At 39.1% G+C, this 27,945-nt stretch overlaps 1 protein-coding gene and 1 pseudogene across 2 annotated transcripts in view; one reads left to right on the top strand and one right to left on the bottom strand.

The window, feature by feature from the left end:
* The window catches only part of MANBA (mannosidase beta), a 142,849-nt gene that overhangs the window by 110,588 nt on the left and 4,316 nt on the right, over nucleotides 1–27,945 (top strand). For both annotated transcript variants that reach the window (XM_003410496.4, XM_023548535.2), the window contains exons 14-16: nucleotides 15,408–15,552; nucleotides 24,139–24,281; nucleotides 25,138–25,395. In XM_003410496.4, the coding sequence (XP_003410544.2) occupies nucleotides 15,408–15,552; nucleotides 24,139–24,281; nucleotides 25,138–25,395 (546 nt within the window). The remainder of the gene's footprint in view (nucleotides 1–15,407; nucleotides 15,553–24,138; nucleotides 24,282–25,137; nucleotides 25,396–27,945) is intronic.
* Nucleotides 17,625–18,839, bottom strand: LOC104845937 (large ribosomal subunit protein uL5-like; annotated as a pseudogene).

Genomic DNA, 27,945 nt, shown 5'->3' on the forward strand with positions numbered 1-27,945 from the left:
CTATTTGTGACACCAGCACTCCTTCCAAAATTATTATAAACGTTTTCCCCAAGGATAATATAGATCAATGGAACAGAATAGACTCAAGAAACAGACTCATACTGATGTGGTCCCTTGACTTGGAACTAACATGCTACTGCAATCCATTGGGAAAAAGATAGTCTTATTCATAAACAGAGCTGAGTCCCTGGGTGGTACAAAGAGTTAACGCTCTTAGCTTCTAACTGAAAGGTTGACAGTTTGAGTCCACCCAGAGGTACTTTGGAAGAAAGGCCTGGCGATCTATGTACTTCAAAGAAATCAGCAGTTGAAAACCCTGTGGAGCACAGTTCCACTCTGACGCACATAGGGTTGCCGTGAGTTGGAACTGACTTGACGACAACTGGTTTTGGTTTATCAATTGAATATCTTTATGGGAAAACAAATGAACCTTGACTTCATATATAAAATTTAATTTGAGTATGGACCAAAGAGTCAAATGGGAAAGGTAAAACAATAAAACTTCTAGAAGGAAACATAGGAGAATATCTTCATGACCTTGGGATCAGCAAAGATTTCTTAAACAGGATATAAATACTAACTGTAAAAGAAAATATTGATTAGTTGGACTTCATTAAAATTGTGGAATTGTGTATATCTAAGAAACTATTGAGAGAGACAAAAAGGTAAGCCACAGACTGGGTGAAAATATTTGCCATACATATATTTGATAAAAAAAAAATTTGTATCCAGAATAAAGAACTTCTGTGAAGGAATACGACACAAATCTTGAAGTACCTGTGTGAAAATGTGATCAATCTCATTACTAATCAGGAGAAGGAAATGAGAGCCATACCAGGCTACCTCTAACTAACACCCAGGGGAATGACTAAATTTAAAAGATTGACAATATCAACTGTTGGTGAGGAGGGGAACAGCTGGAACTTTTAGATATTGCTCACAGGAGTGTAAATTTGTAAAACGACTTTGGAAGCTATGGCAGTTTCTACCAAAGCTAAACATTTGCACTCCCTTTGAACCAGCACTTCCACTCTAGCTATGTCCTAAGATAAGTGAGTGCATATATTCACTGACAGATATCTCTAAGGATGTTCATAGCAATTATATTCATGATAGCCCCAAACTAGAAACAGCTAGATGTCCTTTGACAGGAGAATTGATAAATAAGTTGTGGTACATTCATACAATGGAAAACTTGACATCAATAAAAAGAATGAACTCTTGATACCAGGATCAGCTTGGATGAATTTTACAGACAAAATCCAATATTAGAACATCTCTGTCACCCTCAAAAGACCTCTTGTGCCCATTTACTGTCACTCCCCTCTCCCACCTCCATCCCCAAGCAACCATTAATCTGTTTTCTGTCTCTAAAGGTTTTGCTTTTCTGGACATTTCATATAAATGGAATTATATAATGTGTGATCTTCATCTGGCTTCTTTCACCATAACATAATGTTTTTGAGATTCATCCATGTTGTAGCATGTATCAGTGCTTCATGCTTTTTTATTGCCAACCGATATTCCATTATATGGCTATACCAGGTCTTGTTTATCCATTCATCAGTTGCTGAACATTTGAATTATTTCCATTTTTTGACTATTATGAATAAAACTCCTAGAATATTTGCATACAAGTCTTTGTGTGGACATATATTTTCATTCCTTTTGGGTCTACAAGTGGAATTAATAGGTTATATGGTAAATTCAGAAACGCTGGTGGTGTAGTGGTTAAATGCTATGGCTGCTAACCAGAAGGGTACTTTTTTTTTTTTTTGATATTTCTCTCTCAAAAGCCTGGTCTTATGAGAATGTATACCTGGGTCTTGAAATATCCATTTATATGTATTTTTTAAATGCTATTTTATCTATTTAGGTAAGTAAATTATCAAAACTTAATAGTGAACTGGAGTCAGTGTTCTGTTAAAATTGCCACAATTCTTTATCATGAGTAAAATACCACTATTAAGATGATAAACGATTTAGAGCTTGCTTATCTGTTTCTCGGAAACCCTGGTGGCATAGTGGTTAAGTGCTACAGCTGCTAACCAAAAGGTTGGCAGTTCGCTTATGCCAGGTGCTCCTTGGAAACTGTGGGGCAGCTCTACGCTGTCCTATAGGGTCGCTATGAGTCGGAATCGACTCGACGGCAGTGGGTTATGGTAAATTTATGTTTAACTTTTTAAGCATTTGCCAAACTGAATTTTGGATAACACTTTCATTTTAATGTTTTTATTTTACAAATTTTATTCATTTATTTATTTTCCCTATTTTATTTCATGAGCCTATGACCTACATGAGCCCTGGCTGCACAATGGTTAAGAGCTTGGCTGCTAACTAAAAGGTTGGCAGCTCGAATCCACCAGCCGCTCCTTGGAAACCCTATGGGGCAGTTCTACTCTGTCCTATAGGGTCGCTGTGAGTCGGAATCGACTCAATTGCAATGGGTTTGGCTTTAGGTTTTATGACCTACATGTACAGGTAAGGCTGTGTTGAAGCCACTCTTTATTTACTTGATGTTTTTGTCATACTTGTTTCAGGTTCTGTTAGAGAAGGTAAAAACCTAATCCCAATCATATGAATTACTTGTTCAGAAGTAGATCAGAAGTTTTTGTTAAACATGATCACGTTTTAATTTTTTAAATTTTATCCTCTAAAATATACAATTTTTATTCAGATTCGGTTTTCTCTGTATGAAAACACTAACCCCTGGGCAGAAGCTCAAACAGAAAACTATTAAGCCAAAATGTTCTTCTTTTTTAGAAGGTGATGCGATGGGTAAGAGAATTTTAACTTTTCAACCGTAATCTTATCATTTAGGGAAGTTTTGCCACTGTAATATATAATTTATAAACTTACCTCACAGAACACAAATTAAAGGCAATGTTCACATTTCTTTAAAAGTGTTACATTCATTCTTATTAGATTTACATAGCCATTATTCTGTTGAAGGGTCTTAGTTCTGATATATGAAGCAGGATGATCTTTTTTCTTGTGTGTGTGTATGTGTGTGAACTTTCTCAGCTGTTGTTTTCATGCTGGCTTTCCTCCTTCCAGCTGTTCATTTTATTACTGTTACTATATTCTGTTTCCTCAAACATCACATTCAAAAAACTGGCAGAAGTAACGTTCTTTTCTGAATTCATTATCATTAAAAATACATGCTAAGAAACTGAGGTTACAAATGGAATTATTTGTTGCTGGTTTTTTTTGGCGGTGGTTGGACTTGTCTTTATGCATCTTGTTAGAACGATGATTTTTTGGTTTCGTTTCATTTTTAGTGTTGGATTTTCTTGACTAAAATGCATACAAGAGATGTTAGTGTAAAAAAAAATTCCCTTGTTACTTTGATTTTAGAACAATTATTTTTAACCTCTGTATTAGAAATAAAACACTTCTGTGATCCATTTTCTCTCTTACCGCTTCTACTCCCTGTTCTTTTTCTCATAGTTGCTCATAATGTTCTGAAGAATAGGATGTTTATCTGTGTGCCATTTTTTCAGCCATTATATTTACTGAGCAAGTTTTAGCAACTCTCAGAAAATTCTTGGCTGGGAATGCTATGCGATAAATTTCTGAACATTCAGATTGTTTCATAGCTTCTCTTTATTTTATAACTACAAAGGCTTCTCTCTAGATGCTTCCCTCTTTAATTCTTCTTCTAAATCTCCAAGCTAATCTTGCTTGACGTCTCATTCTCCTACCTTATCCTGTTATATTGTACTCCACATAGCCCACACACGTGGGCACACACGCCCTCTTAAGCTGAGTCATGCAGATCTCACTCCCTAGTTTGAGGACTGATTATCTAAACTAACACACCTCAGCTAATTTATAAAAGTGACTTACTCTGTAAGCATGGCTTCTTATTAGTCACATGGAGAGGAAGCAGCGTTATTGACAGTTTTTAATCAACATTTTAGCTTACAACCCCCTCTAGTGGTTTCATTTATTCTTCAGCTATTTATTGAGCATCTACTGAGTGCGAGGTGCTTGGGGATGTCCTTGAGAGACCCATATTCTTTATGTGTCCACTTTATGTCCCCATGCTGTGAGTAACTTGATCACAATAACTCAGAGAAAAAGGCAGGCTGTGCTTCAGGTCCAGGTGTTGCTGATACCTGCTGCCCTGTTTGGTAAGCAGCACTGAGACATCAATTGAAGATCCAGGCCATAATGGGCTTTTAAGATGGGGGTGGAGTGGGTAAAGGAGGAAGATGAAAGGAAGATTATTAAAATGGTCTGTTATATGCTAGAAACCTTATATGGATTATGTAATTTAACACTCAAGCAGACAATTAGCATTCTTTGGGTGTCTACTAGATGTCTGGCCCTGGGCCACAAAGTGCTTTGTATACATTCTTCTGTAATTCTAGCGACGCCTCCAAGCATCCGTGTTGCTATATATATTTTATACAAGAGGAAACAAAGGCTCAAAAAAGTTAAGTATTATACCAAAGGTGCCAGGGTGGTGAGTGAAGCTGGGTTTCTGTGTTTTAAACTGTAATATTCTATCTCTTCACAGTTGAGATAAGGGAAACCTTATAACTGTTGAAGGAGTCCTGGTGGTGCAGCGCTTAAGCACCTGGCTGCTGACCGAAAGGCTAGTGGTTTGAACCCACTAGCTGTTCCATGGGAGAAAGAAAGATGTGGCAGTCTGTTTCCAGAAAGAGTGCCACCTTGGAAACCCTATGGAGTAGTTCTACTTTGTCCTATAGAATTGCTATGAGTCAGAATTAACTCGACAGCATCAGGTTTGGTTTTGGTTTTTATAACTACTGAGGTGTTTGAATTATAACATAAGTTTCAGCAGGTAAGTGAAACAAATATCAGAAATTTGGTATATTAAAATCCTTTGTTGGAAAAATAGAAAAAATCAATGAAACCAAAGTTAGTTCTTTGAAAAGGTCAAAAAATTGACAAACATTTGGCTAGACTGGCCAGGTGAAAAAGAGAGAAGACTCAAATTACTAAAATCAAGAATGAAAGAGGGGACATTACTACAGACCTTACAGAAATAAAAAGGATGATAAGGGAATACTATGAACAATTGTATGGCAGCAAATCAGATAACCTGAATGAAATGGACAATTTCTTAGAAAGACAAAAGTACCAAAACTGACTGAAGAAGAAATAGAAAACCTGAATAGATCTATTACAAGTAAAGAGATTGAGTTAGTAATAAAAAAATTCTCACAAAGAAAAGCCCAAGATCAGATGACTTCACTGGTGAATTCTAACAAATTAACAAATTAAAGAATTAACACCAATCCTTTACAGATTATTCAAAAAAAAAAAAAAAAAATAGAAGAGGGAGAAACACTTCCTACGTCATTCTGTGTGGCCAGTATCACCCTGATGACAAAACAAAACAAAACAAAAGATATTTTAGGAAAAGCAAGCTATAACCATATATCCCTTATGAATATTCATGAATAAACATTCAACAAATACTAGCAGCCTGAATCCAGTAGCATATAAAAAGGGTCAAACACTAAGACCAAATGGTGTTTATCTCAGCAATGCAAGGTTGATTCAACATATGAAAATGAGTTGATGTAATACAACATATTTATAGAATACAAGAAAAATAACCACATGATCATCTCAATATACACAGCAAAAAAAAAAAAAAGACAAAATCCAATATCTTTTGTGATAAAAACACTCAACAAACTGAGATTACAAGAGGACTTCCTCAACCTATTAAAGGACATCTATGAAAAACCCACAGCCAATATCACATTTAATAGTGAAAGACAGAGAGCTTTCCCACTAAGCTCAGTAACAAAACAAGAATTCCACTTTGGCCACTTGTATTCAACCTTGTATTGGAGATTCTAGCCAGGGAAATTAGGTAAGAAAATGGAATAAAGGCATCCAAATCAGAGAAGAAAAAATAGAGCTATGTCTATTCACAGATGACATGATTCTGTATATAGAAAATCCTTCAGAATCCATAAAAAAATGAATCAAGCTAATAAATGAGTTCAGAGCAATTAGGCAAGAAAATAAAATAAGAAGTGTTCAGATTGGAATGGAAAGAAGTAAAACTATCTCTTTCTGCAGATGATATGATCTTAAATGTAGAAAACCCTAAAAAATTTCCACACAAACAACAACAACAAAAATGATAAGAGGTAATACATGAATTCAGGAAGGTTGCAAGATAGAAGATCAATATACGAATATTGGTTGTATTTCTGTGCACTAGCAATGAACATGTTTGTATGTTTGCAGCTGTTTCTTCTCATTTTGAGTCGTGCTACATTAGCAAATGAAGTCCCAAAAGCTTGACTCCATCTATATCATTAAGGTCAACTCTACTTTGAGGAGGCAGCTCTTCCCCAGTTGTCTTTTGAGTGCCTTCCAACCTGCGGGGCTCATCTTCCGGCACTATATCAGACAGTGTTCTACTGCTATTCATAAAGTTTTCACTGGCTAATTCTTCTCAGAAGTAGACTGCCGGTCCCTTCTTCCTAGTCTGTTTTAGTCTGGAAGCTCAGCTGAATCCTGTCCTTCATGGGTAACCCTGCTGGTATCTGAATACTGGGGGCATAGCTTCCAACATCACAGCAACATGTAAGCCCTCACAGTACGACAAACTGACAGACACATGGGGGGTTTGTTCTGTAGTACATACCGTCTCTATGAGTCAGAACTGACTCGATAGCACCTAACAACAACAACAAGCAATGTACAATCCACAAATGAAACAATGACCATTTATAACAGCATCAAAAATACTTAGGAATAAATTTAATCCAAGAAGAGCAAGACTTGTACACTGAAAACCACAGAATGCTGTTGAAGGAAATTAAAGAAACAAGAAGACATCTTCATGGACTAGAAGACTTAATAGTGTTAAAATGGCGATACTCCCCAATCTGACCTACAGAATCAATGCAGTCCTTGTCAAAATTCCAACTGCCTTTTTTTGAGAAATGGATAAACTCATCCTAAAGTTCATATGGAAATACAAGGGACCCAGAATAGCCAAAATAATCTTTAAAAAGGACAAAGTTGGAGGATTCACACTTCCGATTTCAAAACTTGTTACAAAGCTACAGTAATCAAGGCAATGTGGTACTGGCATAAGGCCAGATATATAGATCAATGGAATACACTATATTAATAAAATTGAGAGTCCAGAAATAAGCAGTCAACTGATTTTTGACAAGAGTGCCAAAACAATAAAATTAATAGAATAGTCTTGTCAACGAATGGCACCAGGACAACTGAATATCCACATACAGTAGAATGAATTTGAGCCCTACTTCATACCATTATGAACTCAAAATGGATCAAAGACCTAAATATAGGGGCTAAAACTATAAAACCCTTAAAGGAAAACATAAATTTAATCTTTGTGACATTAGATTAGACAGTGGTTTCTTAGATATGACAACTAAAGCATGTGCAACCAAAAAATATCTATATAGACATAGATAAATAGGACTTCATCAAAATTAGGAACTTTTGTGTATCAAAAGACCCTTTCAAAGATGGGAGAAGATAATCAATAGAATGAAAGAAAAATTTTGCAATTGTATAACTGATGTGAGTCTTGTATCCAGAATATATAAAGGACTCTTACAACTCGCCAATAAAAAACAACTCAAAGTTGGGCAAAGAATTCAAATAGACGTTTCTCCAAAGAAGTTATACAAATGGCCAAGAAAAGAGTCTCAACATCGTTAATTTTTAGGGAAATGCAAATTGAAACTACAGTAAGATACCACTTCACACCCACTAGGATGGCTATAATTTTTTCAAAAAAAGGAAAATCACGGATATTGGCAAGAACTTGGGGAAATTGGAACCCTCATACATTACTGATAGAAATGGTGCAGCCACTGTGGAAAACAGTTTGGCAGTTCCTCAAAAAGTTCAACATAGAGTTGTCATCTGACCCAGAAATTCTATTCTTAGGTATATGCCCAAGAAAATTGAAAACATATGTTCAATCAAAAACTTGTACATGAATGTTCATAGTAGCATTTTTCATAATAGTCAAAAAGTGGAACAACCTGAATGTCTATCAACTGATGAGTAGATAAACAAAATGTAGTATATCCATGCAGTGGAATATTATTTGGCAGTCAACAGGAATGATTATTTGATGCATGCTACAACATAGATGAACCTTGAGAACATGTTAAGTGAAAGAAGCCAGTCACAAAAGGCCACATATTGTATGGTTCCATTTATATGAAATGTCCTGAATAGGCAAATCCATAGGGATAGAAAATAGATTAGTGATTTGTAGAGACTGGGAGAAAGGAAGAATGGAGAGTGACTGTTAAGGAGTATGGGGTTTCTTTTGGAAATGATGAAAATATCCTAGAATTAGATTGTGGTGATGGTTGGTTAACCTTTTGAATTTACTAAAAATCACTGAACCATATACTGTAAAAGGGTGAATTATATCATAGGTGAGTTACAAAGCTCAATTACAAATGCAGCTTTATTGGAAGATTCTTGTTTCTTATTGTCAGGATAATTTAAATAAATAAAATATATAAATCACATCCTGTGGGGAGAACTTAGTCACATGACTACCCCTAGTTCCAAGCATGGGGGAAATGTAGCCCAGCTACAGCTCTGTCACTGGAGGAAGCAAAGAATGGGTTTGGACAGCTAGCAGCCTCCATCACAGCAGCAAAGCTGGAATTAGAACTTAGGCCTTTGATTCCTGGTCGAATTTCTTTTCACCATACCATCTGTCTCTCTAAGGAGACTCATTTTGTAAGTGTAATCAAGCAATCTGCTGAAAATAGGCCTATTTCTAAAGCTAAAATAAGGTTTGCCTGCTAACAGTGGGGCTATGTAACCTAGGAAATGACTAAGCATTTATCCCTTCTTATTTGTAAAGATTGCCCTCTTTGGGAAAGAATGCCTGGATGTGTAAATATAGATATAATTTTTAAAGGGAAAGAGGCAGTTTCAGAAATTCTCCAGGGATTTAGAATTGTATAATATCCTTCGAAGAAGTGTAGTGGGCAATGTCCTTCTGCATTTTTATGAACAAAGGCATCATTCATTGGCCCTGACTGGCACCCACAGGTTTGGGTAAACCTAGATCTATATTACTGTTATGGCACCATCTGTATATGGAGTGTACCACACTGTTCTAAAACCCTGAGTATTCAAAGGAATCTTGGCTGTCTTCCCTCTTGTTAATATGAAGTATGATAAAAAAAAAAAAAAGTATGATAGCCTACTAAAAAATGCTAACCATCATTGGAGCCTTCAGTGAGTCATAATCTGTTTGCTGGTGGAGGGTCTTGCCTCGACATTGATGGCTGCTGACTGCAGTTATGGTTGCTGAAGTTTGGGGTGGCAGTGGCAATTTTTTAAAATAAGACTACAATGAGTTTTGCTGCATTGATTGAGTCTTCTTTCATGAAGATTTCTCTGTAGCATGCGATGCTATTCGATAGCATTTTACCCACAGTAGAACGTCTTCCAAAATTGGAGTCAATCCTCTCAAACTCTGTGCTGTGCTGCCAACTAAGTTTATGTAATATTCTAAATCCTCTGTTGTCATTTAAACAATGTTCACGGCATCTTTACCAGGAGTAGATTTCATCTCAAGAAACTACTTTCTTTGCTCATCCGTAAGAAGTAACTCCTCATGCATTAAAGTTTTCTCATAAGATAGCAACAATTCAGTCGCATCTTCAGGCTTAACTTCTAATTTTAGTTCTCTTGCTATTTTGACTTCTGCAGTTACTTCCTTCACTGAAGTCTTGAAGTCCTCAAAGTCATCCATGAGGGCTGGAATCGAATTCTTCCAAACTGCTGTTAAAGATATTTTGACCTCCTCCCATGAATCATAAATGTTCTTAATGACATCTAGAATGGTGAATCCTTTCCAGAAGGTTTTCAATTTACTTTGCCTAGATCCATCAGAAGACTCACTATCCATGGCAGCTATAAACCCAAAACCTGTTGCTGTCGAGTCAGTTCTGACTCACAGCAACCCTATGGCAGCTATAGCCTTACAAAATGCATTCCTTAAGTAATAAGACTTGGAAGTCAAAATTACTCCTTGATCCACGGGCTGCAGAATGGATGTTGTATTAGCAGGCATGAAAGCAACATTAATCTCCTTGAGCATCTCCATCAGAGCTCTTGGTTGACCAGGTGCATTGTCAATGAGCAGTAATATTTTGAATCTTTTTTTCTGAGCAGTAGGTCTCAACAGCGGACTTAAAATATTCAGTAAGCCATGTGGTAAACAGATGTGCTATCATCCAGGCTTTGTTGTTCTGTTTATAGAGCACAGGCAGAGTAGATTTTGCCTAATTCTTTAGGGCCCTAGGATTTTCAGAATGGTAAATGAGCATTGGCTTCAACTTAAAGTCACCAGCTGCGTTAGTCCCTAACAAGAGTCAGCCTGTCCTTTGAAGTTTTGAAGCCAGGCGTTGATTTCTCCTCTCTAGCTGTGGAAGTCCCAGATGGCATCTTCTTCCAATACAAGGCGGTTTGGTCTACATTGAAAATCTGTTCTTTAGTGCAGCCGCCTTCATCAGTTGTCTCAGATAGATCTTCTGGGTTTAGCTTGCCGCAGCTTCTACATCAGTACTCGCTGCTCCAATTTGCACTTTTATGTTATGAAGACAGCTACTTTCCATGAACCGACCTGGGCTAACTTCAGACTTTTCTTCTGCAGCTTCCTCACCTCTCTCAGCCTTCATAGAATTGAAGAGATTATGGCCTTGCTCTGGGTTAGGCTTTGGTTTAAGAGAATGTTGTGGCTCGTTTGATCTTTTATCCAGACCAGTAAAAACTTTCTCCATATCAGCGATAAGGCTGTTTTGCTTTCTTATCATTCATGTGTCCACTGGAGTACCATTTTTAATTTCCTTCAAGAACTTTTCCTTTGCATTCACAACTGGGCTAACGGGCGCAAGGGGCCTAGCCTTCGACCTGTCTCAGCTTTTGACATGCCTTCCTCGCTAAGCTTCACCATTTCTAGCTTTTGATTTAAAGTGAGAGATGTGCAACTATTATTTCCACTTAGAGGCCATTGTAGGGTTATTAATTGGCCTGATTTCAATATTGTAGTATCTCAGGGAAGAGGGGGGCCTGATGAGAAGAAGAGAGATGGGGGAATGACCTGTCAGTGGAGCAGTCAGAACACACACATTGGTTACGTTTGCCGTCATACATGGGCGCGGTTCGTGGCAACCCAAAACAATTGCAGTAGTAACATCAGCAATCACTGATCACAGATCACCATAACAGATATAATAATAATGAAAAAGTTTGGAGTATTGCGAGAATTACCAAAATGAGACAAACAGACATGAAGCGAGCACATGCTGTTGGAAAAATGGTGCTGACAGACTTGCTCAACACAGGGTTGCCACAAACCTTCAATCTGTAAAAAGTGCAATATCGGAGAAGCTCAATAAAGTGAAGTACAATAAAATGAGGCATGCCTGTATATTATTACCAAAAGAAACAACTCAAGAAGAGAAGAAATTTATTTGAACAGAAGGATGTTTTTACCTCTTGTATTTTGAGAAAAGAAAAAAAAACTGGAAAGCATTCTAATACCTAATAATTGGAAAATGATTAATCAAACTGTGATATAACTATATAACAATTTAAAGCACAAAGGTATATATAGAAAGGGCCAGAGCATGGAAATGTACGTATGTGAAAATTAAATGAGAGCAGAGTACAAACTAATGAATGTATATGAATTGCAATATATATTAACAAAGTTCGGAAAGGAATTTAGAATGGTGTGAATAATTTGGCTCCCAGATTCCCCTTACCCTGAAAAGTAGCTTAAATTCACCACGAAGAAAAAGAAAATGTAGGTCACCTCTATCAAAGCCGTAGTAAAATATCTAGTTGTCCTTTGGATTAGCTCCAATTGAGCATGAGGAGGCCTTTTTTAGTAAATTCTGGCTTTGTCCTGGAAGTTTTCATTTCTGCCTGAGAAGACTTAATGATTTATTCTGGTATACACTGATATTTTGTTCCTACCTCAGAATTCTTTTTTTTTTTTAAACTTTTCTTCTATTTACCCTTCTTTATAAATCTGGACCCAAGGAAAGTGACTCCAGATTCCTTAGATGACTCTTTTTCCATCCCGCTGATGAGTTGAAGACTGAACCTGGTCCGGAACGGGTGGGAGGCTCTGTCAAAATGTTGCAGGTCCCCTTGTCCTTTTTGGCTTATCAGGACTGACTCAGACTTTGGGGCTACCTCAGGTCTGGGAGTTGTATAATTCTGGGTCAGCAACTAAAATGTGGGGTTTGGTGGTGATCACCATTCATTCTCTGTGCCGGGTCTGTCAGGGCTGGGCCATCAGCTTCGGAAATGTCTGGTGACTGGACTCCCTGCTCCCACCTGTTGTTACTCATCAGCAGATGCAGGCTTCCTCAGCTTCTTCAGAGATCCCACACACACAGTCCATAGAGCGGTGGCTGACTTCTCAGGGATCGTGGGCTGAGAGCAGAGATTTCTTGTCACCCAAGGGCCTTGGTTGTGTGTGCTGCAGTGACAGGGTTTGGGACAGGTTCGATTTTGTCCCCATAGACCAACTTCAGCTTGGTTGGTTGTTATTGTTAGCTGCCATCAAGTTGGTCCCAACTCGTGGTGACCTTGTACACAATGGAGTGAAACACTGTCCAGTCCTATAAGACCCCAGTGATCAATTATGGATCAGACTGCTGTGATCCATAAGGTTTTCACTGGCTGATTTTCAGAAGTATGTTGGCAGGCCTTTCTTCCTAGTCTTAGTTTAGAAGCTCCTCTGAAACCTGTTCAGCATCATAGCAACAGGCCAATCTCCACCGATAAAAGCTTGGCGGCTATGCTGATAGGGGGCATTATTTGGGGGCTCAGGGTTTAACTCCATTTAAGTGGGCTTGGAGATTATCAAATCTCTAAAACAAATGTATACATTACTTTCCACACTTGTGGAAATTTGTGGGGTAGCATCTCTAATGGGCATGGACCGATAATCAGCATTGCTCCTCAGATCTATCTCTACTGAGGTTTCACTTAACTGCCTCTTCTTCACTTAACCTTTTAGAATTTGCTGCCACAACATCGATCTTACACAATGACTCGACAAATATGTGAATACTTACTCAGGGAGTTTAATTTCTCTGTGCCTAGAAGTAAATGCTTTCTTCTTTAGTTTTGTTCAGACAAAGTTGACGTTTTTACAAGGAAACTGGCTAGGGATCCTAAGAATAATTACAGCTTGACCAACATAGCTAAAAATCCGTAGTTTCTATTTTATTCCCTTTGGCTTGGGTTTTAAGACCAGTATATTCAGGTTGTATCCTACGGTCATTTTCGCTTGCTACCAATGCTACTTTGTTTATGAGATTCTTGCTTTCTTTTGAGCAAACTTTCCAGTTGCTGTGATCCCAGTGGTTTAGTTCCTGGATGAGAAGGGTACCTCTTTATCTGTTCACAGCTGACATCACCTCTTGCCTAGAATATTAATTGTTATGATTAGCTGCTGTCGAGTCAGTCCTTGACTCATGGCAGTCGCTTGTGTTACAGAGCAAAATTGCTCCATAGGGTTTTCTTGGCTGTAATCTTGATGGAAGCAGTCCACCGGGCTTTTCTTCCACGGAGCTACTGGGTAGATTTGAACCGCCAACCTTTAGGTTAGCAGCCAATCGCAAATTTCGTGCATCATCCAGGGTCCTGGAGTATTATAATTGCTTTAAATAATAGCAATAAAAGAGACTGGTTTTTTAGTGATGATGACAGTAAATAAGGGCCCTATATGAAATTCTTTAGTATCTCTGTCTCAGTTATCTAGTGCTGCTATAACAGAAATACAAGTGAATGGCTTAAACAACCGGGTATTTATCTTCTCACAGTTTAGGAGGTTAGAAGTTTGGATTCAGAACACCGGCTCTAGGGGAAGGCTTTCTCTCTCCATCAGCTTTGGAGGAAAGTCCTTGTCTCTTCAGCTTCTGCTTCCTGGTTCCTTGAAGATCTCCATGTGTCTTGGCATCTATCTTACCCCATCTCTGCTTCTTGCTTGCTTGTTTAATCTTTTATATCTCAAAAGAGATTGACTCAAGGCACACCCTACACTAATTCTGTCTCATTAACATAACAAAGACGACCCTTTCCCAAATGGGATTATAACCACAGACATAGTGCTTAGGATTTACAACACATATTTTTGGGGGACACAGTTCAGTCCATAACAGCCTCTTAAACAAGAACTGAGTTCACTTGTCACATTGCTGCAATTTATCTTGTTTTGCTGTAATGAAGGAGTTGCATTCATAAGAAATCTTACATTCCATTATCAAAAATCATGATATGAAAACAATTGACTTGAGAAGTTAGGGGCTGGACAATACCAGACTCAATAACAATTTTTTTCTCTACTAAAAAAATTTTTTTTTTTTAACCTATGAATGTATTACCAATACACATCATTGAAAAAAAAAACTAGTGTTTCACTACATGTAGGATTTGCTTTGGAATAATAGCTCTTGTTTTCTTTCATTACCAACATTATCATTAGCAAAGACTCCTTTACATCTTCCTATTCCCTTTCATTGGAAACCCTGGTGGTGTAGTGGTTAAGAGCTAAGGCTAACCAAAAGGTTGGCAGTTTGAATCCATCAGGCGCTACTTGGAAACTCTATGGGCAGTTCTGCTCTGTCCTATAGTGTTGCTATGAGTTGGAATCGACTTGATGGCAAGGGGTTTTTATTCCCTTTCATCAGGGGAGTGCTGGTGGTGCAGTGATTAAGCACTCAGCTGTGAACTGAAAACTCAGTGGTTTGAACCCACCAACTGCTCCGTAGGAGAAAGATGTGGCAGTTTGCTTCCATAATGATTTACAGCCTTGGAAACCCTATGGGGGCAGTTCTACTCTGTTCCACAGGGTGGCTGTGAGTCAGAATTCGACTGGACTGCAGTAGATTTATTGTCTTTCATCAGAGTCCCTGGGTGGCACAAGTGGTTGAGCACTTAATTACTAGCAAAAAGGTTGGCGGTTTGAACCCTCTCAGAGGCACCTGGGAAGACAGGGCTGACGATCTGCTTCAGAAAGTCTCACGACCTCGAACCTCTGTGGAGCAGTTCAACTCTGCACACTTGAGGCCACGATGACTTGCAATCACCTCGACATCAACTAACAACAGCATTCCCTTTTCACTCGTTGCGATAATAAATAACCGTCCTCTCTCTACAAACCACCTGTTACAGGCAACAGCTTCTCTCATGCTTAGGTGTTAGTTTCAGATCTAGCATAATAATGCTCATCAGATTTCCTAATTTATCCAATTTTTATTTATCCTCATTCAGTATTTAAAGAACTCAAGTCTGTAATTTCTTCATATCTAGACAGCCTAGCTTAAACAATACTACTTGTGTTTTGTTTTCCCCTGAATCAGGTGGTGCAGGCCCAATGTGTCAAAATAGAAACTGAATTCTACCGGCGCAGTCGAAGCGAGATAGTGAATGGAGAAGGACACACCATGGGAGCACTTTATTGGCAGTTGAATGACATCTGGCAGGCACCATCCTGGGCTTCTCTAGGTAAGTGTTCCAGCGTCCTCTGTGTGAGTGAGAGAAGCAATACTTGTGGGGAGAGGGACTGAGAAGCACAGTGCCTGAGGGGGGAGATCAACCCAAGCACAACTATAGCCAAAAGGGGCCGTTCTCCTGTAGCAGGTCTGGGAACTGCAGCCACCCCACCCACTTTAGGAGTCTTTCCATGAGGCCTTGGAGAGAGCTTAATTATGAGTTCTGTGCTGTGCAGAGTCACAATAGCAGGCTGACAAAGGACTTGATTTATGTATAAAGGTCTTAACCACATGTCTTATGATTATTGGTTACAATTTTGAATTTATTTAAGAGGACTTTCCGGGGCAAAAAGAGCATGAACTTAAGCAGCCCTTCTTCTGTTTGGAGGACCTGGGTGGCGCAAATGGTTGACTTGCTTGGCCGCTAATTGAAAGGCTGGAGTTTTGAGTCCATCCTGAGGCACCTTGGAAGAAAGGCCTGGTATCTACTTAGGAAAAATCAGTCCTTGAAAACCCTATGAACCACAGTTCTGCTCTTCTCCTCTGACACACACGGGGTTGCCGTGAGTCAGAGACCACTCGATGGCAACTGGTTTCTCTCTTGCAGGGGAAGGTAGTAAACTCAGAGATCTATACAGGAAAGGTTACCTTGAACCAGCTTAACTGGCAGCAGGTGAGGTGACAAACATGGTACTTGCAATTTGAATCGTCCCATCTGTTTTGGCACATTTAAAAAAATATTTAAAGAGTAATGTTGCATCCGGCTAACACTAGAGCAAAGTTCAGGTCAAAATATAAATGATAGTTTTGGGACAAATATGAGGCAAGGCCATAAAGTAAAAAGCCCATTTTTGTGGGTGTTGGCCTTAAACCAGCCCAGAATGGAAATTCAAAGGAGTCTGTGCCAAACATGCTTTGGTTATTGCCAAATGGATGCTTCTTGTAGGGAATTGGATTTTTTAAAAAACATTTGATTGTTGTTTAGGTGAAAGCTGTCACAGCCAACTGGTTTTTCATTCAATAATTCGTACCCAAATTGTTCCGGGACATTGGTTGCAATCCCCACAATGTGTCAGTGCTCTCCACATTTCCATCCTGGGTTGCCCATTTCCATTCGTCAGATTTCCCTGCCCCTCCTTGCCTTCTCATCTTTGTAGCGTACATATCTACCTATGTGTCCACTCATAGGAGCCCTGGTGGTACGGTGGTTAAGAGTTCGGCTGCTAACTAAAAGGTCAGCAGTTCGAATCCACCAGCTGCTTCTTGGAAACCCTATGGGGCGGTTCTATTCTGTCCTATAGGGTCAGTATGAGTCGGAATCGACTCGACGACAACAGGATCCACTCATAAATAGTTGTTAGTGTTTCTGTGGGATTGTATATGTTATAGTATTGACTGTAGTTGCCTTTTATTCTTACATACCTCTCTGTGTCTTCCTTTGCCTTGGTCATGTTTTGCTGACTTCACCTGTATTATCTATTGCCTTTTCCTTCACTAGAACTACTATCTATTTAGTGATTCTCCCTCCTTCTCCCTCCCGTCCCTGGTAACCATCAAAGAATGCTTCTTTCTGTATGTAAATCTGTTCTTGACTTTTTATAACAGTGGTCTCATACAACATTTGTCCTTTTGTGATTGACTTATTTCACTCAGCATAAAGTCCTCCAGATTCATCCATGTTGTGAGATATTTTATGGATTCATCATTATTTTTTATCATTATGTAGTGTTCCATTGTATGTATGTACCACAATTTATCTATTCATCTGTCGATGGGCATTTAGGTTGTTTTCATCTTTTTGCTATTGTGAATAATGCTACAGTGAACATGGGTGTGCATATGTCTATTTGTGTCACAGCTCTTATTTCCCTAGGATGTATTTCTAGGAGTGGGATTGCTGGATCATATGGTATTTCTATTTCTAGCTTTTTAGGGAGACGCCATGCTATCTTCCATAGTAACTGTATGGTTTTATACTCCCGCCAGCAGTGTATAAGAGTTCCAGTCTCCCCATAATCTCACCAGAATTTGTTGTCTTCTGTTTTTTTTTTTTTTTTGCTCAGTGCCATTATTTGACGGGCTGAGATGGTATCTCACTGTAGTTTTGATTTGCATCTCTCTAATGGCTAATGTTCATGAGGATCTTTTCATGTATTTGTAGGCCGCCTGAATATCCTTTTTGGTGAAGAGTCTGTTCATGTCCTGTCCACTTTTTGTTTGGATTGTTTGTCTTTTTGTTGTCGAGGTATTGAAGTTTTCTATACATTTTAGAAATTAGACCCTTGTCAGGAATGTCATTGCCAATTTTTTTTTTCTAGTCTGTACATTTTCTCTCTCTCTCTCTCTTTTTTTACATTTCACTGAAAACCTTTTATTTAGCCTTTTGAATAGAAACAGGAATTTATTTTCTGGCAAGGATGATCCCATCATACTTCTGCTGGAATCAGCACATGGCCTTCTCTTTGCTGATTCTGTGTTTGGCCCCAATGCTCCCTGTCCTGCACTTTTTGTCTGCCCTGCTGAAATCTGACCTGCCCAGCACCACATAGAAGGCCAGGCCATAGATAACAATGGTAGGGTCATATTTGATCCCCAGATTGATGTGTTCCTGGACCCCAAAACCAAAATTTCCAGTGTCTGAGAAATTATTTTTTCTTAATTCATGCTCCCACACCTTTAGACCTTTCTCCAAGATTTTTACTACCTTGGCCCCATGGACCGTCTAGTAGACGGCAATTTTTTCGTTTCTCCTAATGCCAAGGAATCTGACGGTGTATCTAGCTTTGCGGAACACAGGGGCCTGGCCTATGAGCTGCTCCAACACCTTGGCTGCCCAGGACAGTCTGTCTCCACTCTCCCCCATAAAGATGTTGAGGCAGAGCTCACAGATGCCAAGTTCCCGCATGGGGTATTGTTTTTTACCTTGATCCTGCGCCATGATGGGGAACAGGAAGAGAGAGTCTGTAGATTCTCTTTTTACTCTTTTGGTGAAGTCTTTTAATGAACATAAGTATTTAATTTTTAGGAGGTCCCAGTTATCTAGTTTTTCTTCTGCTGTCTGCATATTTTTATTTATGTTTGATAGTCTATTTATGCCATAAATTAGGGACCCTAGCTTTGTTCTTGTTTTCTTCCATGAACTTTATAGTTTTAGGCTTAACATTTAGGTCTTTGATCCATTTTGAGTTTGTTTTTGTGTGTGGTGTGAGCTATGGATTGTGCTTCATTTCTCTGCAAATGGATGTCCAGTTTTGCCAGCACCAATTGTTAAAGAGACTCTCTCTTCCCCATTTAATTGACTTCAACCCTTTGTCGAACATCAGCTATCCATAGCTAGACGGAGTTATTTCTGGATTCTTAATTCTGTTTCATTGGTCTATGTGTCTGTCATTGTACCAGTACCAGGCTGTTTTGGCTACTGTGGCTGTATAGTAGGTTCTGAGATTGGGAAGTGTGAGACCTCCTGCTTTGTTCTTCTTCTTCAATAATGCTCTCTGGGGCCTCTTTCCATATAAAGTTGGAGATTAATTTTTCCATTTTGTTAAAGAACGTTGTTGGAATTTGGATTAGGGGAATTGGATTTTTTGATCAAGTTTCTCAGACCAAATTCTTTATCAGCACCAATCAGATAAAAGGGTATTAAATGAGAACCAGGGGGCGGATTGTGGGGGAATAGCCTTCTGGGACACTGGAAACCTGGACAAAGAGAGATTGTTCAGAGACACTTGGACACTAACTCTGCTTTCTGTCTGTGGATGAACTTTGGGACTCGCTGAAGCTGAGATTGATTCAAGAAACAGGAGCACTCAATTTTTGTAAATATTTTAGAAATGACTGCATGTAGATTATTAGTATGAGTTTTTCAGAGATAGTAAGTTCAAGTACCAGAATATGATGGCAGAGCAAGAATGTGGCTGTTTAATACACACTGAAGGGATTCTGCCTGCATAGAGAGGATCGCCCGCTCCTCTGTACCTGTTAGTGAATCCAGGCATCAGGGAGAAGCTGTGACAAGTTATGCTGTATCTGGTCCTATTCTGGGTAGCCTCAAAAAAAAAAAAATTTTTTTTTTTTTAATTGTGTGCCCTTGGCTCAATAAATCCAGCACTTGGTTGCATAAGCAGTTAAGTGCTTGACTACTAACTGAAAGATTAGCAGTTCCAACTCACCCAGAGATGCCTTGGAAGAAAGGCCTGGAAGTCTGCTTTTGAAAGGTCACAGCCATGAAGACCTTATGGAGCAATTCTACTCTGCAGCACATGGGGTTGCCATGAGTTGGAATCAACTCGACAACAACTGGTTTGGTTTTATTTTGAGGAGTGGGGCAAAGAAGGAGTATGTGTCTTCTCTTATCACCTGAAATGGGATCTTGGGGTATACGTTAAAGGGATCTATCTCCTTGGAATCTGTAGGTTCTCATATATTTCTTTCATTAATATTAGTCTTGTTTGTAGTTGTTTCATAAATATAAAGATCCATTTGGGTATTTTGCTCAATTCTTAAACTCGGACAGATGTCTTACCAGGTATATAACAATTCTAAATTTAAGTGCCTTCCAAGTCGCTCTACCTCAATGCTAATAAAAATAATTTTAGGAAAGCACATTGTATGTTATGTTGTTGTTGGGTGCCATCAAGTTGATTCTGACTCAGCGACCCCATGTGACAGAGTAGAACTGCCCCATAGGGTTTTCTTGTCTGTAATCTTTATGGGAGCAGATCGCCAGGTGTTTTTCCCATGAAGCTGCTGGGCGTATTCAAACCACCAACCTTTCGGTTAGCAGTTGAGTGCTTATCCATTTGTGCCACTGTATTTTTATAGATCTATGGTATTTTTTATTTTAGTTGTAACTTTCAGATCTGACAACTAGTCCAAATTTACTTTATAATAAACATTTTAAAAACTATTTTACTGTGCTTTAGGTGAAAATTTGCACAGCAAATTTGGTTCCCATTTAACAGTTTTTGTATAGATTGTTCTGTAACATTGATTACAGTTTTCACAATGTGTCAGCACTCTCATTATTTCCCTTCTGTTTGTACTGTTTCCATTTGTCTAGCTTCTCTGCCACTCCTTGGCTTCTCATCTTTGCTTTTGGGTAAATGTTGACCGTTCGGTCTTAGACAGTTGATTCTTTAAGGGAGAACATTCCTCACAGGTGATACGTTTATTTTTATAAGCCAACCTGTTATTTGGCTGAAAGGAGACCTCTAGAAGTCACTTCAGCTCCAAGTTAAAAGGCTATCTATCTTAGGGTGATTGTCTCTGTGGTTTGTTTTGTCTCTCTCAGTCCAGTAAGTCTGGTCTTTTTTGGGAATATGAGCTTTGTTCTACATTTTTTCTCCCATCCTATCCAGGACCTTCTGTCGTGTCCCTGGTCAGAACGGTTGGTAATGGTAGCCAGGCATCATCTAGTTCTTCTGGTGTCAGGCTAGAAGAGGCCTTGGTTCATGTGGCTGTTAGTCCTGTGGACTAGTTTCTTCTTTGAGCTTTTGGTTTCATTCACTCTCTTTTGCTCCAAATGGTAGGAGACCAATAGTTGTCTCTTAGATGGCTACTTGAAAGCTTTTAAGACCCCAGATGCTACTCACCAAACTAGGATATCGAACATGTTCTCATTGCACCAGTCATTATTATACAAGTTAATTGCCTGTATAGTTACCTTGAAGACAATGGTGGTTCAATGGTAGAATTCTCACCTTCTGTGCAGGAGACGAGTTTGGTTCTATGCCAGTCCATCTTATGTGGAGGCACTACCTCTCTGTCAGTGGAGGCTTGCATGTTGCCATGATGCTGAACAGATTTCAGTGAAACTTCCAGACTAAGACAGACTAGGAAGAAATACCCAGTGGTCTACTTCTGAAAATTAGCCAGCGAAAGCCCTCTGGATCACAATAGTCTGATCCGCAGTTTTGTGTTCTGTTGTGCATGGTGTCATCATGAGTCAGGGGCCAATTCAATGGCAACTAACAACAATACTTACAGTATTTGTGTCAGTGAGGTTTTATTTCTTATTTATGAGTAACTTTTGGAAAGGCTAACCAAAAGGTCGGCAGTTGGAATCCACCAGCCACTCCTTGGAAGCTCTATGGGGCAGTTCTCATCTGTCCTATAGGGTCTGTATGAGTCAAAATCGACTCCATGACAACAGATTTGGTTGTTTGGAAAGGTAACTAATGAAATGCTGGCTAAGGAGTTAGTATTCAAGTCTTTAAAGGACCTTAAGGAAGCATCAAGGCAGAGTGGATTTAGAGTTTGGAAGTAATTTCTTTCTTAAAACTTGCCTAGTTTGTATGTGTGTGTGTTTTTCTTTACTGAATACTTGAATTGATAATTAATACTGCAGGTAACTAGATTCTTAGTAGAAGGAGAAATAAGTAAAGAAGGAATGCCATATCAGTTGGCTAGCGCTTCAATAGTGCCTCATAGAAAACAACCACAAATTCTCAGTGATTTACAACAATTTATTTCTCATGCATTTGCAGAGTGGCTGGGACATCTCTGTTGATCGCAGCTGAGCTTGCTCCTGTGGCTGTGGGTTAGCTGATCTAGGCTGGGCTTGGCAGGAGACCGTGCTTCAGATTGTGGCCTGGATGGGTTTGGCTCCTCACTGCCATTTGAGCTCATGTGTATTCATTCTGGAACAGCAACAACCCCAGAGGAAATTCTCCTCTTAGCAGCACAGGCCTAAGAGGGTATGCCCAATCATACAAACACATTTCAGGCCCCTACTTGTATGATCTGCTAACATCCCATTGACCGAAGCAAGTCGCGTGACGTAGCCTAAATCAAGAAAGGAGTGAGGGTGAGTAGGGGACAGGAGTGAACGTTTGAAAAATATCTTATCTCTTACAGATAGGTAGGTTTAGGGCCTTGCCCAAAGTCACAGAGCTAATGACAAAGCCAGTAATCACACCATGTTTAGCCTGTAATTTAGTAGATGATGTAGTGTTATGTTGGTACCCAAAGTATGTCACTGATTAGAAATGGAAGGTGTGTGTCAGTGAGACTGTGGTTCTCCTGAGGGTAGTGGTTTGTTGCCTTGATCTCTGGAACCACACATCTAAAGTCTTTACCCTGTAATGGATATCACACACAATACTGTGTAAGTTTCCTAGAGTCTGAGCCATCTGCTGTTTATGAAAAAACTTTCCAAATAGTAAGTTCTAGTTCACCTTATATATTCAATAGGAATGGCCTCTTCCATACCTCCCTTTGTCATTGTTGTTTTTAAGAGGAATTAGTAAGAGTTGTGGAGTCCACAGATGATGCAAACAGTTAACGCATTGGCTATTAACCAAAGGGTTAGTGGTTCGAGTCCACCTGGAGATGCCTCAGAAGAAAGGCTTGGCAATCTACTTCCAAAAAATCAGCCATTGAAAACCCTGTGGAGCACAGTTCTACTCTGATAGTCATGGGGTTGCCATGAGTCAGAATCGACTCCACAACAACTTTTTTTTTTTTTTAACTAAGAGTTGGGATTGAAATGCTGAGAGTTGAAATTTTGCAAAACCCTAAAGAAATTTTTTTTTCTCTAAACTTCTAAACCACATTCTTCCATCTCAGCAGCTTGCACTCTGCACTTTGGCAATGTTCTTTCTCTCTTTCGAGGAAGTTGTTTAGTGAGGCAGGGCTTTGTAGGGAAAGATCTTCCTTCTGAAACAGAAGGATCCTGAGAAAGGAAGATGTTAAAAGCTTTTTAAGTTTGTGGGTTTAGCATACTAGACATGCCAACAAGACACAGAATGGAGGTTCTTCACAACTTCTAATCGTATTTGAGGCGCTGTCATTAACGTCATCAGTTTGGAAGTTTTCTTCCAGTCTGAACTTGCCAGGCATATATATATATATATGTGTATATATATATATATATATATATATATATATATTTATAGCAATTGTTTTGGTTTACTAGGAAGGTTTTGTGCCTATGGAAAAAGGAGACTTTGAGTTCTAAGTAACTCTTCTAAACAAACATTTGTAACCAGTTCATTGCCAATGCTACTTACTTCTTTCCTCATGTGTTCACAGTAAGAAGGAACATTAGTGCATTGAGATCCTGAAAACAGAATTGCATAGGAGACAGTGCTAACTAGGGCTCAAAATACTGCCTCCTACATGCGTGACTTAAACATTTCAGCCTCTGTTTCCTCATTTGTGAAGTGGAATGCTGATGCCTCCCTCACCAGACGTTGTGAGGGTGACGTGAGAGAGTGTGCAAAATGCTCCTGGAATCATGCCTGGCTCATTCAGTAAAACCAATTGCCATGGAGTCGACTACAATTCATGGTGACCCCACGTGTGTCAAAGTAGAGCTGTGCTCCATAGGGTTTTCAATGACTGATATTTTGGAAGTAGATCACCTGGCCTTTTTTCTAAGGCACCTCTGGGTGGACTTGAACCTCCGACCTTTTGGTTAACAGCCAAGTGTGTTAACATAGCCCCCCACCCCCACTAATGGGGGTTCCCTCCTCTGTTCAGTCTCCCTTATATGCTTAGTCCCTAGAATCATTATAAACCACACCCAGCTGGGCCATGAGGACATGAATCTCTGACTGAGTGAGCCTCCACATCTCTTACCTTTCTTAATTATTTTCAGAATATGGAGGAAAGTGGAAAATGCTTCATTACTTTGCTCAGCATTTCTTTGCTGCACTGTTGCCAGTGGGCTTTGAAGATAACAATGTGTTTTATGTCTATGGTGTGTCAGATCTTCACTCAGACTGCAGGTTGACGCTTACGGTAAGTCGCTTGGATTTTTTTCCTCTAAAATAGACTCTTAGATTCTGTCCTTGATTCCTTGGTTGGTTGTTTCAGAAAAAAGAAAAGAGAAGTTAGTTTGTACCAAAATGCTTGTAGGGCCCACGGTGAACAATGGGCTGTTTAACTTAGAGTCAGAATACCTATATTCAGATTAAGGCTCTGCTGTTTATTATGTGACCCTAAGCAGAGCCCATAATGTTTTGGTGATTCGTCCTAAAAATGAAACCATTCTTTCTTTTTAAAGGGTTGCTGTGGGTAGTGAATAAAAGAAGTAGAAGAAAGCAAATTAAAAACTGTAAAGTGCCATTTAAATGTATGGCTACTTGTAATCATGAGGAACTGGAAATAGCCCAAAGTGTATAAAAGAAATGGTTAAAATATGGTATATTAAAGTGCAAATTAGTATAACTATCCAGAATGGGTATGTGGAAAAATAAGCTTATATTTAAACCATGCTAAGTAAAAAGTAAAAAGAGAGGCTGGAAACTTGAAGAAGTCTTGGGTGGCTACAGTTTGGGGAACACTAACAATAATGACGATAGATAATGTATATGGAATAATTATGATGTGGCAGGCCACCGTGCCTCTCATGGATTTTTTTTTTTTTTCGTTTAATTCTCACAACAACCTGTGAAGTAAATGCTGTTAGTATTCTCATTTTACATACGAAGAAATGGAGGTTTGGGGAAGTTTAGTTACTTGGTCAAAGTTACCTACCTAGCAGGCTTCATAGTCTCTTAGCCAGTTCTACTATCCCAATTTCCGTCTATTATTCCTACTGTTATTAAAGAGCAACCACAAATGTTTGTTTTTATTCTGTTTTACTTCTCCCCAGGTTAGAGTCCACATGTGGAGTTCCTTGAAGCCTGTATGTTCTCGCGTGACTAAACATTTTGTGATTAAACCTGGGGAGGCCATTCTCATCTATAAAAAACCGGTGCCTTCGTTGCTGAGGAGGTGTTCAAATTGTACTCGGCAAAGCTGTGTGGTTTCCTTTTACCTTTCAACTGATAGCAAACCCTTGGGCCCAACCAACTATCACTTCCTATCCTCACTGAGGGAGGCTGTGGGGCTCCAAAAGGCACATATCACAGTAAGTATCAGTTGTCTAGAGTCGCAGGGCAAGCACGTTGTATGTTGCTTCTTGTAAATTGCCCATTGGTACTAAGCTTATCTGAGACATGGAGAAGACTGACCCCTTGCCACTGGAAGCTAAGACCACGTGATTTTTATTTCTCATTCAGCATTTGTCAAAGTGTTCAGTTACTACCATTCCTGCTGTCCCTTCACCTTTCCAGAGAGGGATGGTGCAGTGGCGGAGTGATTGCACTAACCATCACTGTCTGGTTGCCCGTCCAGTAGGTTCCAGGCACTGCTCTAGGTGCTTTACTGCCTCATTTCTGATTTTCACAACCCTGAAGTTTTATAGTCTCTGTTTTATAAGTAAGAAAACCAGTATAGAGAGGTTAAGGAATGCACTCAAGGTCCTGTAGTCAGGAAGTGTTGAAGCCCAGTCAAAGCAGTCTGATTTTGAGTTTTCAAGTAGGGTCTATTAATTTTCACTGTACTCTCTTCCATTTATTGCTTCAAAGAGTTTAATCACCAGATCTCTTTATAATTGCCAAGAAGAAAATGGGATCATCAGGACGTGTTGTTGTAAACATTGTGTAGGTGGAGGATTTGAAATCTGTCTAGCTCATTGAAAGCCTTTCCCTTCTTTCCTCCCTACATGTAGTAATTGAAAATATTTTTCTAGAAGGTGTCATTCTCTATTTTCAATGAATTTTTTAATTTGTTTTACATTTTTACTTCATCGAGAAGGCTTAAGGCAAAGGGTTTTTTAACATTTACTTTAAAAAGTCATGTAAAAATGCTTCATCCTTGCATTTTATTTAAAAGAGGCCTAAGACTTGAAAACCTATCTTCTTTGCAAATTAATAACAAAATATTCACATAGCTTCTACGTTATCTATAACAATAGATGACGAACAGGTATGAAGGAAATGACATATACTTACTTAGCTTCTTTCCAGAAAAGCAAATATATGTGCCGGAAAAAAAAACTATTGCAGTTGAGCCGATCCTGGCTCATGGTGATCCTGTGTGTTACAGAATAGCTAGAGCTCTGTATGGTTTTCTTGGCTGTGATCTTTACAGAAATAAATTGCCAGGCTTTCTTCCGCTGTTCCACTAGGTGGGTATAAACTGCAAACCTTTTTGTTAGTAGTAAAGCACAAACTGCGGCAACCAGGGACCTATGTACGTATATACACATGTAAAAAGTCATGGCACAACAATAACATAAAAAATATATACATATATATATAGGACAAATTTGCAGTCTCTAGCCTTACGATTTTGAAAACAAATTTGTTCTCTTTTGTTAGCTGGGTCTTCATTACCTTGAAATAATTGGGGATGAGAGAGAAGTAGGGCCTTTTTTGTTGTCCTATCTCATTTGAATTTCAGTGAGACTTATCCTTCCTAAAAGGGGATAGTAAGAGTAATAATAATGTTGTTGTTAAGTGCTGTTGAGTCAGTTCTGACTCCCAGCAACCCAGTGTACAACAGAAGGAAACACTGCCCAGTCCTTCGCCATCCTCACAATCGTTGCTATGTTTCAGCCCATTGCTGCAGCCACCGTGTCAGCCTACCTTGTTGAGGGTCTTCCTCTTTTTCACTGACCCTCTACCAAGCATGATGTCCTTCTCCAGTGACTGGTTCCTCCTGATAACATGTCCAGAGTACATGAGATAAGTCTCGCCATCCTTGCCTCTAAGGAGCATTCTGGCTGTACTTCTTCCAAGGCAGGTTTGTTCGTTCTTTTGGCAGTCCATGGTATATTCAGTATTCTTTGCCAGCACCATAATTCAGATGCATCAATTCTTTGGTCTTCTTTATTCATTGTCCAGCTTTTGCATATATATGAGGTTATTGAAAATGCTATGACTTGGGTAAGGCACACCTTAGTCCTCAAAGTGACATCTTTGCTTTTTAACACTTTAACGAGGTCTTTTGCACCAGATTTGCCCAATACAATATGTTGTTTGATTTCTTGACTGCTGCTTCCAAGGGCATTGATCGTGGATCCAAGTAAAATGAAATCCTTGACAAACTTCAATGTTTTTTCCATTTATCATGATGTTACTTATTAATCCAGTTGTGAAGATTTTTATTTTCTTTAGGTTGAGGTGTCATCCATACTGAAGGCTATAGTCTTTGACCTTCATCAGTAAGTGCTTCAAGTCCTCTTCACTTTCAACAAGCAAGGTTGTGTCATCTGAATATCACAGGTTGTTAATAAGTCTTCCTCTAAATCTGATGCCACATTCTTCTTCCTATAGTCCAGCTTCTCAGATTATTTGCTCAGCATACAGATTGAATAAGCATGGTGAAAGGATACAACCCTGACAAACACCTTTCCTGATTTTAAACCATATAGTATCCCCTTGTTTTGTTCAAATGACTGCCTCTTGGTCTATGTACAGGTTCCTTGTGAGCACAATTAAGTGTTTTATAATTCCCATTCTTTGCACTGTTATCCATAATTTATTACGATCCACATGAACAAATGTCAGTAAAACACAAGTAAACATCCGTCTGGTATTCTCAGCTTTCAGCCAAGATGCATTTGACATCAGCA

This window comes from Loxodonta africana, chromosome 5 (assembly GCF_030014295.1).
Source record: "Loxodonta africana isolate mLoxAfr1 chromosome 5, mLoxAfr1.hap2, whole genome shotgun sequence".
In the NCBI taxonomy this organism is placed as follows: Eukaryota; Metazoa; Chordata; class Mammalia; order Proboscidea; family Elephantidae; genus Loxodonta; species Loxodonta africana.